The sequence below is a fragment of the Triturus cristatus genome, chromosome 3_1 (assembly GCF_964204655.1).
Source record: "Triturus cristatus chromosome 3_1, aTriCri1.1, whole genome shotgun sequence".
NCBI classification, from domain to species: Eukaryota; Metazoa; Chordata; class Amphibia; order Caudata; family Salamandridae; genus Triturus; species Triturus cristatus.
In genome coordinates, this window is record NC_140583.1 from 399591972 (window position 1) to 399607228 (window position 15257).

At 45.5% G+C, this 15257-nt stretch overlaps 1 protein-coding gene across 1 annotated transcript in view; it reads right to left on the reverse strand.

The window, feature by feature from the left end:
* The window catches only part of SCG3 (secretogranin III), a 243241-nt gene that overhangs the window by 165700 nt on the left and 62284 nt on the right, over positions 1-15257 (reverse strand). The window contains exon 8 of the mRNA XM_085644187.1: positions 13731-13847. Within this exon, the coding sequence (XP_085500313.1) occupies positions 13731-13847 (117 nt within the window). The remainder of the gene's footprint in view (positions 1-13730; positions 13848-15257) is intronic.

The following is a 15257-nucleotide window of genomic DNA, read 5'->3' on the forward strand; positions in this document are numbered from 1 at the left end:
CCCGGCATCGATCCAGATTGATCCGGGTGTATAGTGTTTGGCGTACAAGCCTAGAAGTGAGAAGTTTTGCCAACATTTTTACTTCAGCATTAAGGAGTGAGATAGGGCGATATGAAGCAAATTGCTGGTTTGCTGGTTTATGGATCACTACGATGGAGGCCAGGTGTTGAAAATGGCTGTTTTTGCAGGGTTATCCCCAAAGATTTTCCTTCTTCCTCCTATGTTTTCCTAACCTGTTGTTGTTGGCTTTAGGAGTCTGGGCACTTTACCATTCTGATCAGTGCGAAAGTGCACATGCTCTGTGTGTACATTGTTATTGTGATTGGTTCTCCCTGATTGGCATATTTGATTTACCAGTAGGTCTCTAGTAAAGTGCACTAAGTGTGCCAGGGCTGATAAATCAAATTCTACTAGTGGCCCTGCAGCACTGATTGTGCCACCCACATGAGTAGCCCTGAAAAGATGTCTCAGGCCTGCCACCGCGGTGCCTGTGCGCAGTTTGTTAACTGCCATGTCGACTTGGCAAGTGCACCCACTTGCCAGACCTTAACCGTCCCTTTTCTTACAAATAGGACACCCCTATGGGAGTCCCAAGGTACCCCCCTGGGCAGGGAATAGTGTGTGTGAAAAGGAGGACATGTGCTGATGTGTGTATCAACTCCTGATACTGAATTACTGTCAATTTTGTTTTTCACTATTGCAAGGCTACCTGTTCCCATATGACAGAATGGGGAGTTTGTTTATAACAGCTTATAAACATAACTGCCCCTGGGAGCAAAGTAGGAAAATAAAGTTTAGTATGCCTGAACTCAGAATGTTAAAATGCATCTTTTAGTGAGCGTGATTTTTATATTCTGTGTTTGAAAATACCACTTTTAGAAAGTCTAGCCATCCAGTGTGCCTCTGCCTAGGATTTAGTTAGTTATTTGAGTTTTATATAGCGCAGGCTAGACCCGAAGGTATCAGAGCGCTTTACATAAGCTTCCACAAAATTACAGAATTACATCAGTTACAAGTTACATCAGTTACTAGAAAAACATTTCAAGAGCATAGAAGACTAAATAAATGGAGATTAGAAGGGTAAGAGGGTGGGGTAAAGGGGTCGGAGGGAGATAGGATGGAGAGACGAAGGAGGGTGCCCAAAGTCCAGCTGGGTAGGTGACGGCTGAGGGGGAAGTCCACAGCCCATCTCCTCTTTAGCTATCAGGTAGCTCCACCGGGCAGCAGCCAAACAGCTAGGTCTCAACGGGAAAACAATTAAAGAGCAAAGAGGAGGGATAAATGGAGTGTAAAGGAGAAAGGGGGTGGAGTAAAGGGGTAGGAGGGAGAATACAACGCAGTGACGGAATAAGTTCTGCCCAAAGACTGGCTGTGTAGGTGACGGCCGAAGGGGTAGTCCACAGCCCATCTCCTCTTTAGCTATCAAGTAGCTCCACCGGGCATCGGTCAAAAAGCTAGGTTTACATGGTCAGAGGTAGGTTCCCAGATTCCTTATCCTGATGGGTAGGCCGGATAGGGGATGTGTATGAGGTCTGGCCGATGTCTGTTTTTTTCTCAGAGTAGTAGCACGACGTGGTAGGGACCACTGTGGCTGGCATCTTGGGGTCAGGCAAGGGATTCTGACCTAGGAGTTAAAATCAGCCGACGTAGTTTGACACCTTCGTCAATGTTTTTTTAGGTGGCATTGATGCGTTTGTTGTCCTCCGCCAGGTAGTCCAAGGCCTCTCTTATCTCTGGGGGTCACCTCTCTGTGCTGCGGGGACCGGACGCGTCTGTAGAGAGTTGTCCCTGATATGTGCCCAGGTCCTTCTTAGCCCCTGAAATGGTGGGTCTCCTCGAGATGACTCATGGCGGCCATCTTAAGGTCAGGCATGTGCTGAGTGTTTCCGTGTCTCACTGTGCCTGGGCCATCTGTTCCTCGTTTTAAGCCCTGTCAAGGTGCCTCAATGAATCTCTCCAGTCTCCCCCCCTGCTGTGGGGGTGCCACCTGCATGATCTCTCATTAGGGGGGTCCCGGCTGCCATTTTGAAGTAAGGCAGTACTTCTCAAATGTATTCAGCCATGATTAAAATGGGACTGCAGTACCTGTCCCACAGCAGATCTGCAGCCCTGAGATAGATACGATCAGGTAATGGATTATTGATTAAACAGACTAGATGTGGAGATCGATGTTTCATCCTCCATTCGATACTACTGACCATCGAAAGTCTTCTTTGTCCTCTCGACATGAATGAGTTTTGGAAGTAAAATTCTGCCAGGATGTGGATTGACTGTCTGGGTTTGGAGTGTCAGGGAATGGAGCTGGGGAGGAGCAGTGGCTCCAGAGAGCCTGATGAGTCAGGGCTTGGCTGAATAGACCTGGGCTGCATTTAGAGTAGGGGGGGGAGATTTCCTTTCACATGAATGGGCCTGGTCTGCTTTCCACAGTGCTGTCTCCACCTACTGCCAGGAAGCTGCACCAGACAGGACAGAACTGCTTTTGGCTGGGCACAGGGCTTCTCTGCACAAAGAGAACAAAGACATTTTAGGGTATAAGTATTAGACCTAAAACCCCTGAACTTAGTTCATTCCTGGAATTCAAGAGAAACCTTTGCCAAGAAGAGACTAAGGAGAAGTACTGCCCCTTTGCTGTGTGGGGTTGGCTGCAGTTGCTGTTTCTGCCACGGAAAGGAGGACTTTGCTGTGTGCTGTGTCCCCTGCTTGAAGGAGATCTCCAAGGGCCTGTGCGTGCTGGCCTCCTGTTCTGAGGTCTCAGGGACACAAATACTTCACCCCCAGCTCCACTAAACTCTGCTAATGTGAATACTGACCTGCCAGGAGGTGCCTGTGCCAGTTTTGGGCCTCTGGAGATTGTTGCTGCTGTTTGGGAGCTGGAAGAAAGAAGAGATTTAATGAACTACAGAAATCGACGCATCGCTCTTCTTGCAGCTGTTTTCCTAACGCATCTTCACAGCGCAAGAATAATTTCTACACACTGATGAGCCGCTATGATAACCGATGCAGCGCCTGTCGTCGCAACAAGAATCGATGCATCGGGGCGTCATGGCTGAAGAGGACCGACGCAGCACCGCTCAATGTCACCGCATCGATTGCCGACGCATTCCAGATTTCCACACATCGTACATGTGCGGTAAATTCTTCCAACGCATCACCTGCGGACCGAAACCGTCATGAAGAATTGAAGCATCACTCCTCATACTGACCGGATTCAGCGCAACTCGTCCTCTGCGTGACCTCCCCAAGGTCTCAGGAGTGTCGCATCTCTTTGTTTTCCGACTCTGCGGCTGTTTGGCTTTTGTAACTTTGACGCATCTACAGGTAATTTGATGAAAAGTCACGCATCCATAGTTTTCTATGGTACAAGTTCTTGAAATCTTTTGAAAGTCATATTTTTAACTGTGTATGTTGGATTTTTGTTGTTTTGGTCTTGTTTAGGTTAGATAAAGACATTTTATTTTTCTAAACTGGTCTGGTGTCCATTTGTGGTATTTTCAGTGTGTTACTGTGAGTGCTGGTACAAACATTTTATACATTGCCTTTGGGATAAGCCTGTATGCTCATGCCTATCAAGGGGGTGAGCAGGGGGTATCTAAAGTCTGACTAGAAGCAAGGGTCCCTATTTGGACAAAGGTACTTACCTCTGCCAACTAGAGACCCCCATTTCCTGATACCAGGCATTGTTCACCTGACAACTCCCCAACCTCTACACTCTCAGATTACATTGGGAGTAGATATGGGTCAATCTGGGAGGCTACAGCTTTATAGAATTCGATCAGGAGGCTATTCGCCCCATTGCTTTTCCGGACTGTAGATTGTGTATAGCCGAGGTCACCTCCTCTACCGTGATATCTTTCTCCATACCTGCTGCATTTTCAGGAACCAGAACTGGCATGCATAGGTCAGCCAAGATGGCCTTTGATACCTCTGCTGTGGCAGTGGGGCTTTCAGAGTACACAAAATATTTTGCGAATGTATTCGCTATCTCTTGGGGGTCATTTATCATGGCCCCGTCTATTGTTGTGATTGTACTCACCCAACTGTTTGCTTTTTCGTGATGCTCTTGCCAGGCCAGTAGCTTCCTGGCTTTATCGCCTTGTTCATAAATACTGTCTCCAGTAGCTGACATTTTGGCTCTGGTTGCCTCCTGAGCTAATTCATTATACTCCTCTCTATTGCGCTGTAGTGTTTGCAGCTCCTCTGTATAGTCTTCAGGTGGCTGAACCTCTAGATTAGAGATGTCACTCTTCAACTCTTCCAGAGCCGCTCCCTTATCTCTTTTGTGTCCTACCATTAGTGAGAGACTTTCCCCTTTAATGACTGTCTTATAAGCTTCCCACAAGATCTGTGCTGAAGCTACTGAGTTTTAGTTATCATCAAAATATGATTTTGTCGACCGGGCTAGGCCTTTCCGTATCTGAGGTACTTTCAGACACCATGGCTGCAACACTATTTAGAGAGTCCCCTTGCCAAGTGATGTACTTCCCTAAAATGGGGAAATCTATCTGCGTGTGTGAACAAAACATCTATTTGTGATTGACTGTTATGTGCCCCTGAGTAGTAGGTGAATTGCTGTTTCAGTGGATTCTGTGTGCACCAGACATCTGCAAACCCCAATGCTGCCAGGACATCTGAAAGGGCGGAAGGATGGCGGGGCTGCGGCCTAGCGGGAAAGCGATCTTAAGTGTTGTTTGGCGTCATGTTAAAGTCGCCACTGAGGAGGAGCTCTGCTTGTGGCTATCTCAGAAGGAATGCATTCAAGTCGGGGATGGCGACCTTATGAAGTGCTGGTGGTATGTATATTGAGACTATGTTGACTGTTGTCCCTTCCCACTTGCCTGTCAGTACTGCAAATCTACCCTGGTCGTCCACCCAAGTCCGCTCGAGGATAAGTGGGAATTGTTTCTTTACTAGCACCCCCATCCCCTCGATCCCGAGGTAAACCCGGAATGTGCAACTAACCCCCATCTATCTAGAGCCTTGCAGGAGTAACCATTGAGGTGTCTTTCTTGTAATAGGGCCACATGCGGCAGGCTTCGCTTTATGAATTGTAGTACCAGTCCTCTTTTTAACTTCTCCCCTAGCCCATTGACATTCCATGATAGCAGCCGAAGTTGGGGATTACTACCCGTGTCTGCAGGACCCTCCCCTTTGGTGTGGCTTATGTCTTCCTGTTGCTTGTGTGGAATTTTGAAAGTGCATCGTTAAGGGGGATTTCCCCTCACTGGTCTGCCCGCCCCTTGATCTTTCCGTAGGGGATGACTTCCTCCTTTGCTTCCCACTGAGACCATGTTTGCAAGTTCTGGTTGCCTACTGGAGTGATTACTAACCATAACTACAATGTAAACTACCCGCATACCCTGATACCTCATAGAAAACATGTCTACCCTCCCTGGCTTCCTGCAATACAGGCTTAGAACTACCCGTGACCCCAACTCTGCAGCGAGCCTGTCCCTCCCCATTCTTAACTGTGGAAAGAGTGGCACAGCGTCCCTCCCCACCCTTCCCCTCCCGCCTCCCAATGGTCTTATATGCTAGGCAGTGTGTACATAATTGTCTAAGCTGCTCTCAGGTTCAGTGCAGCGGCTCGAGGGTAATATTAGGATGATACATCTCAACATGCAAGTAGTTCTTTGTTCCAGTGTCCGATTCACCAGAGGTGGTAGTGTCACTGAGTTTAATTATTCCTGTGAGTCAGTATAGATCATGTCTTTTACTCCATGGGCCAATCTTAGGGATTTGTAGATGTTCCGGGTGGTCTGTTCTTCTGATCGCCTTTCCTATTGTCCGGTCCTCTCGTGATGGGGCCTCCTTCTTCCAGAGTCTTCTTCTGGCGTTTGTCACTTTTTGGGTTAAGGCTAGAATTTCCAACACGTCACCATCGGTCTAGCCATTCCCATGTTTCCTCTGAGTTGGCGAAGAGCCGAACTTTCCCTTCCGCTTCCACTCTTAGTTTGGCCAGGAAGAGCATTGCTTATTTTAGTTCTTTCTCCAGCAGAACTTTTTTCACCTCCAAGAAACTACGCCTATATCTCTAAACTTTAATTGTGAAGTCCGGAAAGAATGTAATTTTGCTATTTTCATAGCGCACTGGAGGTGAGCTACGTGCAGTGTGGAGTATTACCTCACGGTCTCGAAAATTTAAGATGCAGGCTTATATCGGTCTTGATGGTGCTTAAGACCTTGGTCGTCCCCCTGGCACTCTGTGGGCTCGCTCGACTGAAAAATATTTTGATAAGCCTTGTGGCTGGAGGAATTACAAGATAAGATCTTCTATAAACAGGTTCGCCGCCGGCCCCTCTGCTTGTTTGGGGACCCCAAGAATTCTCACATTGTTTCACTTGGATCTCCCTTCATACTCGTCAAGTTTTGCCTCCATGTCTTTACTTGTCTCATATAGTTCATTAACCTGTCTCTTGAGAGAAGCTGATTTTGTACATCCGCCGTTTTCTCTTCCATCTCTGTCACTGTAGTGCCCATTTTTCTTAGGTCAGCCCTGACCAGCATAACCTCTGTATTTAATGAATCTATTCTGGATTTCAATGAGGTTTGTATTCTGTTTAGTACAGTCATTATATCTTGTAGCATTAGATCTTTTGTCCCTGGGTCTTGCGTACCTGCCATCTCTGGGAGCCCCTTCAGTGTCTGGTTGTTTTGTCCAAGCATATTTATCAAGCTCGGATTGATGGGTGCCTCTCTGACCTTTCCCCCCGCCATAGTAGAAAGCAAATGATTAAACCGTCTTCCTGCTGGTTGTGGATTAGGCCCACTCTGGATTGTTCACCACCTGTCTGTAAGTACAACTACTCTACATGGCCTGTCGAGTGTCCCCGGGTTTGATCAGTTTATTGGCCTCATCTTCCACTAGTAGTTGTCAGTGTTCCAATAGAATGTATGATGTTACAATGCATACATTTACAACCATTGCCTTTACAACACAGTTTTTACATCGCAACATCCTTTACAACGCGTTCTTTTACATCGCATGCCATTACATCGCATTTTCAGGCACTACCTTTACAACGCATTCCATTACATCGCATTATACGTTTACAATGCATACCATTACAATGCATACCATTACATCACATTTAAGGTAAGTGTTGGATAGTATGGGGATAATAAGTACTATTCTGACTCCAGTGAGTGCAGCAGTAGGGTAAGTGTTGGATAGTGTAGGGGTAAAAATTACTATTCTAACTCCAGTGAGTGCAACAGTAGGGTAAGTGTTGGGTAGTGTAGGAGTACAAATTACTATTCTAACTCCGGTGAGTGCAACAGTAGGGTTAGTGTTGGATAGTTTAAGGGTACTATGCATTGTAATGGTATGCATTGTAATGACTTGGGATGTAATGCCTACGTTGTAGTGACATGCGTTGTAATGACATCCATTGTAGTGACATGCGATGTAATGGCCGTGGTGTAATGACATGCGATGTAAAGGATGTTGCAATGTAATGACTGCTATGTAATAGTGCAATGTAATGACTGCGTTGTAAAGGTTGTGTCCTGTTCCAATATGCCAAGGGTAGCTTTTTCAAGCGTTTTGCCCGTTACCTGATCTTCCTGTCCTCATGGGAAGACTGTGGCTCTGTGAGTGTCTACATGTCACCTTCTGGCAGAGATGGTGCAGAGTGTAGGCTCCTGCACTGTTATATTTTGGGTCTTTATTCTTGTCCCCTTATCTCTGTTTGGATTCTCTCAACTGGGGGTGGGGGAAAGGGAGAGCGGTTACCTGGGAGGGTTTTGGCTCCTCTCTCCACACAGTGGGTCCAATTGTGATTGCTCTCATGAGCAATCTGCCCACCTGCAGTTCCTAGTCTCGTTGTAGGGCCTCACTATCCCTACTCCTTCCATTCCTGCAGCTCCGTTGGGTATGTGTGTTGCACCCGATGGGAGCCACTCTCTGCATCTCTCTCACTTTCCAGAGTCACCTTCACTGTTGCGGGTGAGGTCAGATGTCTTTGTTCCTCGAGGGGGTCTCCTGAGCCGCTATCTCCACCGCCGAGGTCCTGTTGTGATGATGGGCCAATCCTTCTCCTAGCCCCTCACCGCTGCGGATTCTTGAGTCTCTGTATCGGTCAGCCCGCTCCGCAGTGTGTCAGTGTGTCCTTACTAGTCGCACTCACTGTGTTTTGCCGGCTGTGCCCATGGAAATGCACTCCACGCACTTGGGCAGCTCTGCCAGGGCATCGAGGGTTACGTCTTTGCCCAAGGCTTCTCTATTCACACAGTGGGTGTAGTCCAAAATAGACCCCGGCTTATGATCTTATTTGGACCGCGACTCCAGTTTCGGTCTCCGGACCTCCAAGGTGCTGCAGTTTTCAAGTGACCCCTCCCGGAGCGTTGTCCCACTTGAGAACTGCAGGCATTGTACGCCTAGAACGGATTCTCTATTGGATTTTTAGGGAAGGAGTTTAAGGGTCTCAGGAGCTCCTTCAGTGAACGGCCATCTTGCTTGGCGCTGGGCATGCCCCCTCTCTGCCATTCTTCACTTCCCTCAGAACTCTTCAAATAGGGTAATGCAGATCGTAGTACAGCATTGTCAACTACTGCCAACCCTGCCGTGAGCAGGTCTCTGCAGATCCACAGCAGGCAAGAGATTTATTTTCGGGCTAGCTTTGACTCAGTCAGTGCTGCTGTCAGCAGGGCACCAGCCATCTTTTCTCTCATTAAGAGTGAAGAGCAAAGTCATCAGACTGTGAGAAAGCCAAGTAAGAGGTGGTGGTGTTGGGGGTGAATTGCTGGGGTTTTAAAACATTTAGCTTGGGGTTTTAACAAAGAAAGCAGCAAGATGTCATGCACTTTTCATTCCTCTCCGTATATGTTATGGAAAAGAGGGCGGAATGGCCAGAAGGAGGTTAGTGAGGGAGGAAGGCATTACACATTGCTTTTACATTTTTAGACTGCAACTTTGGAAATATAGGAGTGTGATGAATAAAACCTTTTTTCTCTGCTGTGGCTCCCTATGGCTCTCTCCAAGTGGGCAGCTGATCCATGGGTTCAGGTTACCAGATGTGTGGTCATCAGAGCGCATGCAGCAGATGGGTATCTATCAATAAGGGCGAGGACTCCACCTCATGATTCAAAGTAACCTAATAGTCAACTCTATCCATGCTTCCATTGTCTATGATTTTATTTGCTACTCCATGGGGAAAAACAACAATGTTGTTGATATTTACCAAAGTATAATTCTGTGTGCTACCACAGATATAATTTTATGCTAAAAGCCCCTTGAAATCTGAGAACATTAGTGTACTAGTACATACCTGTACTTAGTAGATACAAAGAGTATGTCAAATTTTACACTTTAAAATATTCAAAAACGAAATATCAAAACAGGACTTTGTTTTTTTTTACAAAATAAAAAAATAATAATGACCCCCCCTTGCCATAGGAGCTTTCTTTCATTGCGTGGGGGTCATTTTGCGGTTTTCACTGCCCCTTACCATCAGGTTTTACCTGGCGGTGCTGCACAGTAAAAGCAGGCCATGTGTTGCCCACTCTAACTAGCAAAAGACACACAATTGATGAACAGAATGCAGAGCAAATCAAAACATTCGCCCCAGTCAAGAGATCTGGGTTAAATCCATCATTCTTTTGCTCACCATGCCACCCCAGTTTAGTACTGGCCATATGCAAATCAGTCTTGACCCTGTACCTCATGGGAACAGTCCAGCCCGAACTGCCAAGCCAGGTCCTCCCTGGACCGGAAACAAGCATCCTAGGACCGGTTTCGGGGTTTCACCCCTCTTCAGCCAGGATAGATTGATTCCAGTGGCACAGTGAGCCCAGGACCCACGTCTGGGCATACCTGGCGCACTTAAGGCGAGAAAGCAAAAGACACACAATTGATGGACGAAATGCAGAACAAATCAAAACATTCACCCCAGTCAAGAGATCTGGGTTAAATCCATCATTCTTTTGCTCACCATGCCACCCAAATTTAGACCTGGCCATATGCAAATCAGTCTTGACCCTGTGCCTCATGGGAACAGTCCAGCCCGAACTGCCAAGCCAGGTCCTCCCTGGACCGGAAACAAGCATCCTAGGACTGGTTTCAGGGTTTCACCCCTCTTCAGCCAGGATAGCTTGATTCCAGTGGCATGGAGAGCACGGATCCATGTCTAGGCATACCCGTTCCACTCGGGGTGACAAATGCAAAAACAACAGTTGATGGACAGAATGCAGAACAATGTCATACATTCACTCCAGTACAGAGATCTGGGCCTAAATCCATCATTTGTTTGGGAGGACTGCCAAGCCAGGTCCTCCCAGTCCAGGGAGGACATGGCTTGGCAGTTCGGGCTGAACTGTTCTCATGCGGCACAGGGTCAAGACTGATTTGCATATGGCTGGGTTCAAACTGGAATGGCATGGTGAGCAAACAAAATGATGGATTTAGGCCCAGATCTCTGTACTGGGGTGAATATATGACATTGTTCTCAATTCTGTCCATCAACTGTTGTTTTTGCATTTGTCAACCCGAGTGGGACGGGTATGCCTAGACGTGGGTCCCGTGCTCTCCATGCCACTGGAATCCAGCTTTCCTGGCTGAAGAGGGGTGAAACCCCGAAACCGGTCCTAGGATGCTTGTTTCCAGTCCAGGGAGGACCTGGCTTGGCAGTTCGGGCTGGACTGTTCCCATGAGGCACAGAGTCAAGACTGATTTGCAGATGGCTGGGTTCAAACTGGAATGGCATGGTGAGCAAAAAAAATGATGGATTTAGGCCCAGATCTCTGTGGTGGGGTGAATGTATGACATTGTTCTGCATTCTGTCCATCAACTGTTGTTTTTTCATTCTAACTAGGGCAGGCAGACAAATGGCCAAACCTCTAGCGGCTCTTAATTCGTCGGGCCATAGGGCTGTATGTAGGTGGTGGAGACAGAGTAGTCTCTGCCATCTACATATTGAAGTTCTTCCTCACTCTACATGAGTCGGGTGGAACTTTGTTTTGGCAGAGAGGGTACCCCGTGGTATGCTGTTGCGATGGCGTACCCTCTCCTCCAAAGTCAAAATTAGGCCCTGAGTTATTATCTGCATCTAGAAGGTCATTTTAAGTAATTTATCCAGTAGTGAGAAGTTTGCTATTGCAATGTTTTTAACATTTTGTAGCACATATGAAATTAGAGAGAATAATTTGCAACCCTGCCTTGTACATCCTTCAGTTTGTAATGCTTCAAAAGTCATACAATTTTTTCACATGCTTTTAAAATTATCTCTTCAGCATCCTACTGTAATACATATACTAACTCTTTAGTGCTAGTCTTCCTGTTGCTTTGCAGATGGAAAGTCAGCATGAGATTTTTGAGATGGGCTAAAAATTATACTTCTTTTCCATGGCTAATTTTACCAGTAGGGGGACATTTACCTCCTGGCACGAAATCTACAAAAGGGCTGATACACAAAAGAATTTATGATTACAGGAAGTAGAGCTACAGGACTGCTCATTTATGTACTCTTACATGCCTTTGTCCATCAGCCCTAGAAGGTACAGCTCCCTATTGATAAAATTACAAAGATGTCACAGCCTTTTCTAATTGTAATCATTGCACACGGGTATTGCCTAAATATTCTCATTGCACTCCATTTCAGATGCTTTGAGGCTAATTCACAAAGGTAAGAGAGAGTAGGTAAAAGACTACTACATGAGTACTAGTTTACATAGGATAAGGTAGCCTGTCCAATCATCCTTCTCAGTGAGCAGGACAGGCCTCAAGCATCAGGGCAGCCCTCTAGTAGCAGCAGAACAGACCTTAGGGGAACAAGGTAGGCCTCAAGCAGCAGGGCAGTCCTCTGGGGAACAAGGAAGTCCTTCTTCTGTAATGTCCACAGGTCCAGGAGGGTATTGAAGAGTGGCTGTAGAGGTCCAATATTTTTACCTCATTTCAACTTAGAATTGGTGGGATATCCTAATTTACCCTTTCAACTGGTTCTGGAAAATTCTTCCTTTCCCCTTTCAATGCTCCAAGAAGTCTGGGGTGACAAAAGACTAGTTGCAGATTTCTTTGTGTATGATGGAGGCAAGCCCTTTGAAATGTAAGTGGGGTGGGTACAGCTCCACTCCCAACAATCCTGGCAGGATGGCCCATCCTGTCCACGGCTAATTCCCTTTGTGTCACTGTCTGGAAGGAATACACAAATCCCAACTGCAGAGCCATTCACAGTCATGTGACCCATGACACTGGTAGAAGGCAAGAAAGATTCGGACAAGAAAATGCTAGTTTTCTAAAAGTGGCATTTTAAAATTGTGACTTAAAAATCTGACGTTACCATTAAAGAGGAATTTAAATTATAATTTATTTGAGTGGAAACACCATAACTCTATCGGACCCAATTAAACGTTATCACTTCTAAAAGTAATAAGGTAACATAGTGTTAGTCAATAAGAGACATATGCCTTACTGCTGTGAAAAATGACATTAGGCATTTTTCACAGCCAGGGCACGTAAAGCTTTTACCCACATATCCTACTTTTTAAACACAAAGCTCCCTGTCTGTGAAACCTGAACGGTTTAGACCTGACATTTATTTTTCCAGGTCGAAATGGCAGGCTAAAACTGCAGGGGAGGTTTGGGACATGTTTAAAAAGGTTAGTTTAGCAGGTGGCACAATAAGTATGGCAGGCTCACTAGCAGCATTTAATTTACAGGCCCTGGGTACATGCAGCACCATTTGTTCTGGACTTATAAGTAAATTAAATGTGGCAATCAGGTAGATGCCATTTGTACCATGTTTTAGGCCAAGAGCACAAACACTTTACCACTGGTTAGTGTGGAAAAACGAGTTCAGCAACAGAGGACAACAACCCTGGGGGAGACCCTGCAAAAAGGGCCAGGTCCAAAAGCAATAATTTAACACATGTAAATACCTCTGTTCTCTAAACATTAATGGTGAGCAGCTATCTCAGATGTTGCTTATGTAATTTAAGAACACACACAAACGGCCTAAGTTTCCCTAGATTTGTACAAGGCTTACACAATGTTTACTTTCTGGCTCTTGTTGACATTGCTGACAGCCTCGCCATCTACAGGTAAACTTCTGTAGTGAGCATATGCTTCTACCTAGAAAGAAATAACTACCACGGCCTAATCTACAATACTACCACAAAAGCCTGCCCTGGACCTTCACCAGCTCCTTCCAATTCCTGTGCCACCCAGCATTCAAAGGTACCTTTTTATTATGCTGTTTCACAAAATATGTTTAATATTTTCAAGAACTATGATAGAGAGCCCTACTCAATCAGGGCTCTCTAAAACTTGGCTAGTATTAGTATATGATTTGCTCTTCCTGTGACCAAGTATGCAGGACACCATATGTCTTATGCGTTCAAACTGTACATATGGAAACCTTGCCACCAAGTGTGCAGTGGCAGTCTGTTATTTTTATCCTTTTAGCTTATGGTCTAGTATGTTATATATTCTAAGCTGCTATTATTCTATATTCATGCATAACCCATTGCCCAGCACAATGTCCTGTGGTAACCTGGTCTATTTTGAGAGTTATAGCTTTCAAACTGGGTTTGGGAAAAATGTTTACATCCATTAAAACATATTCAACTGTGTTAAGCATTCTTGTCTTTCACACGGTACGTTTAACATTAGACGATATAATATGCACATATCGAGAGCTTTTTGACAATCCACAGGTTGTGTAACAATTCATGAAACCATCAAGAAGCATATTAGCTCACTGTCTACTTAGTTAAGTAAATGAAGTAGATAATCTCACCCAAGTAGGAAACTCCTTCCTCTGGTGTAATTGTTCCGTATTTAACCATCATCTTCACAAAATCAATCAATGTCTTCATGATGGTAATCAATGTTGCTTTTTCCTTTGCTTCTGTCTCTGTAAGGTAGTATTCATGCATATAAAGTAGGGTTCTCACGTGCCATGCTCTTTTAATTTCAATTCTCTCTGTGCAATATTGTATAGATCGTTTTTCAGTGTAGGGATTCAGAGCACTCTGCATTGCACATTATACAGAGACAACGAATCAAATGTGTGTGATTCAGTCTATAGGAAAGGTTACATAAATCGAACATTCCAAGTTGTAGAAATCAAGTCATCCATAACAATAATCAGCATATTTTAGGAGTGTTTGGTCTGAAGAAGCACAAATTCTGGATTTAAAATGTACCACAGTGGTTAAGGATGGCTTTACCAATAAGAATGTTTTTCTACCCAAACAACCCCTTTTTAGCAACATTAGGATAACGAAAGACTGAGGCAAAATATAAGGTTTCCATCCTATGCCTTGCAGTTTGCATACACCTTCTTTGATTACAGTTTATAGTTCACTCTGCTATATTGTGATTGTAACTTATGAACTGCAAGTACCAAAAGGATCTCTGTTGCAAAAGCAGTAGCCCAATGAGTTCTCCACATAAAATACCCACTGGGCTACTTTATGATGATTCAGAACTGCAACTTAACAAAACTCATCTCTCACCAGCAGGAATATTGATCACCAGACTTATCTTGACATTGTTATTGTTGCCTGAAAACAGTCTGACACAAAAGGAACTCTGCAGCGAATGCCCTTAAACCTGTCTGCTATTTCTAAAATCAGTGCCCACACCCCACAAAGTCAGCGCCACATGAGGGATTTATCCTGTCTCTGGGACACTGGGACATAAGAGGTGGAAGTGAAAATGTCATTGAAATCCTTACGAGTTACAACAAACAATTGATGGACGGAATGCTGACAATGCAGACATTCTCCCCCAGTCAAGAGATCTGGGTTAAATCCATCGTTCTTTTGCCCACTACGCCACCCCAGTTCAGACATGGCATCAGCCAGGATAGCTTGACTCCAGTGGCGTAGTGGGCAAAAGAACGATGGATTTAACCCAGATCTCTTGACTGGGGGAGAATGTCTGCATTGTCAGCATTCTGTCCATCATTTGTTTGTTGTAACGCTTTTCGCCCTAAGTGGGATGGGTATTCCCAGACGTGGGACCCGTGCTCACTACGCCAGTGGAGTCAAGCTATCCTGGCTGATGACGGCTGATAGCCAGAAACCGGTCCTAGGATGCTTGATTCCGGTCCAGGGAAGACATGGCTTGGCAGTTCGGGCTGGACTGTTCCCATGAGGCACAGGGTCAAGACTGATTTGCATATGGCCATGTCTGAACTGGGGTGGCGTAGTGGGCAAAAGAACGATGGATTTAACCCAGATCTCTTGACTGGGGGAGAATGTCTGCATTGTCAGCATTCTGTCCATCATTTGTTTGTTGTAACGATTGAAATCCTTAC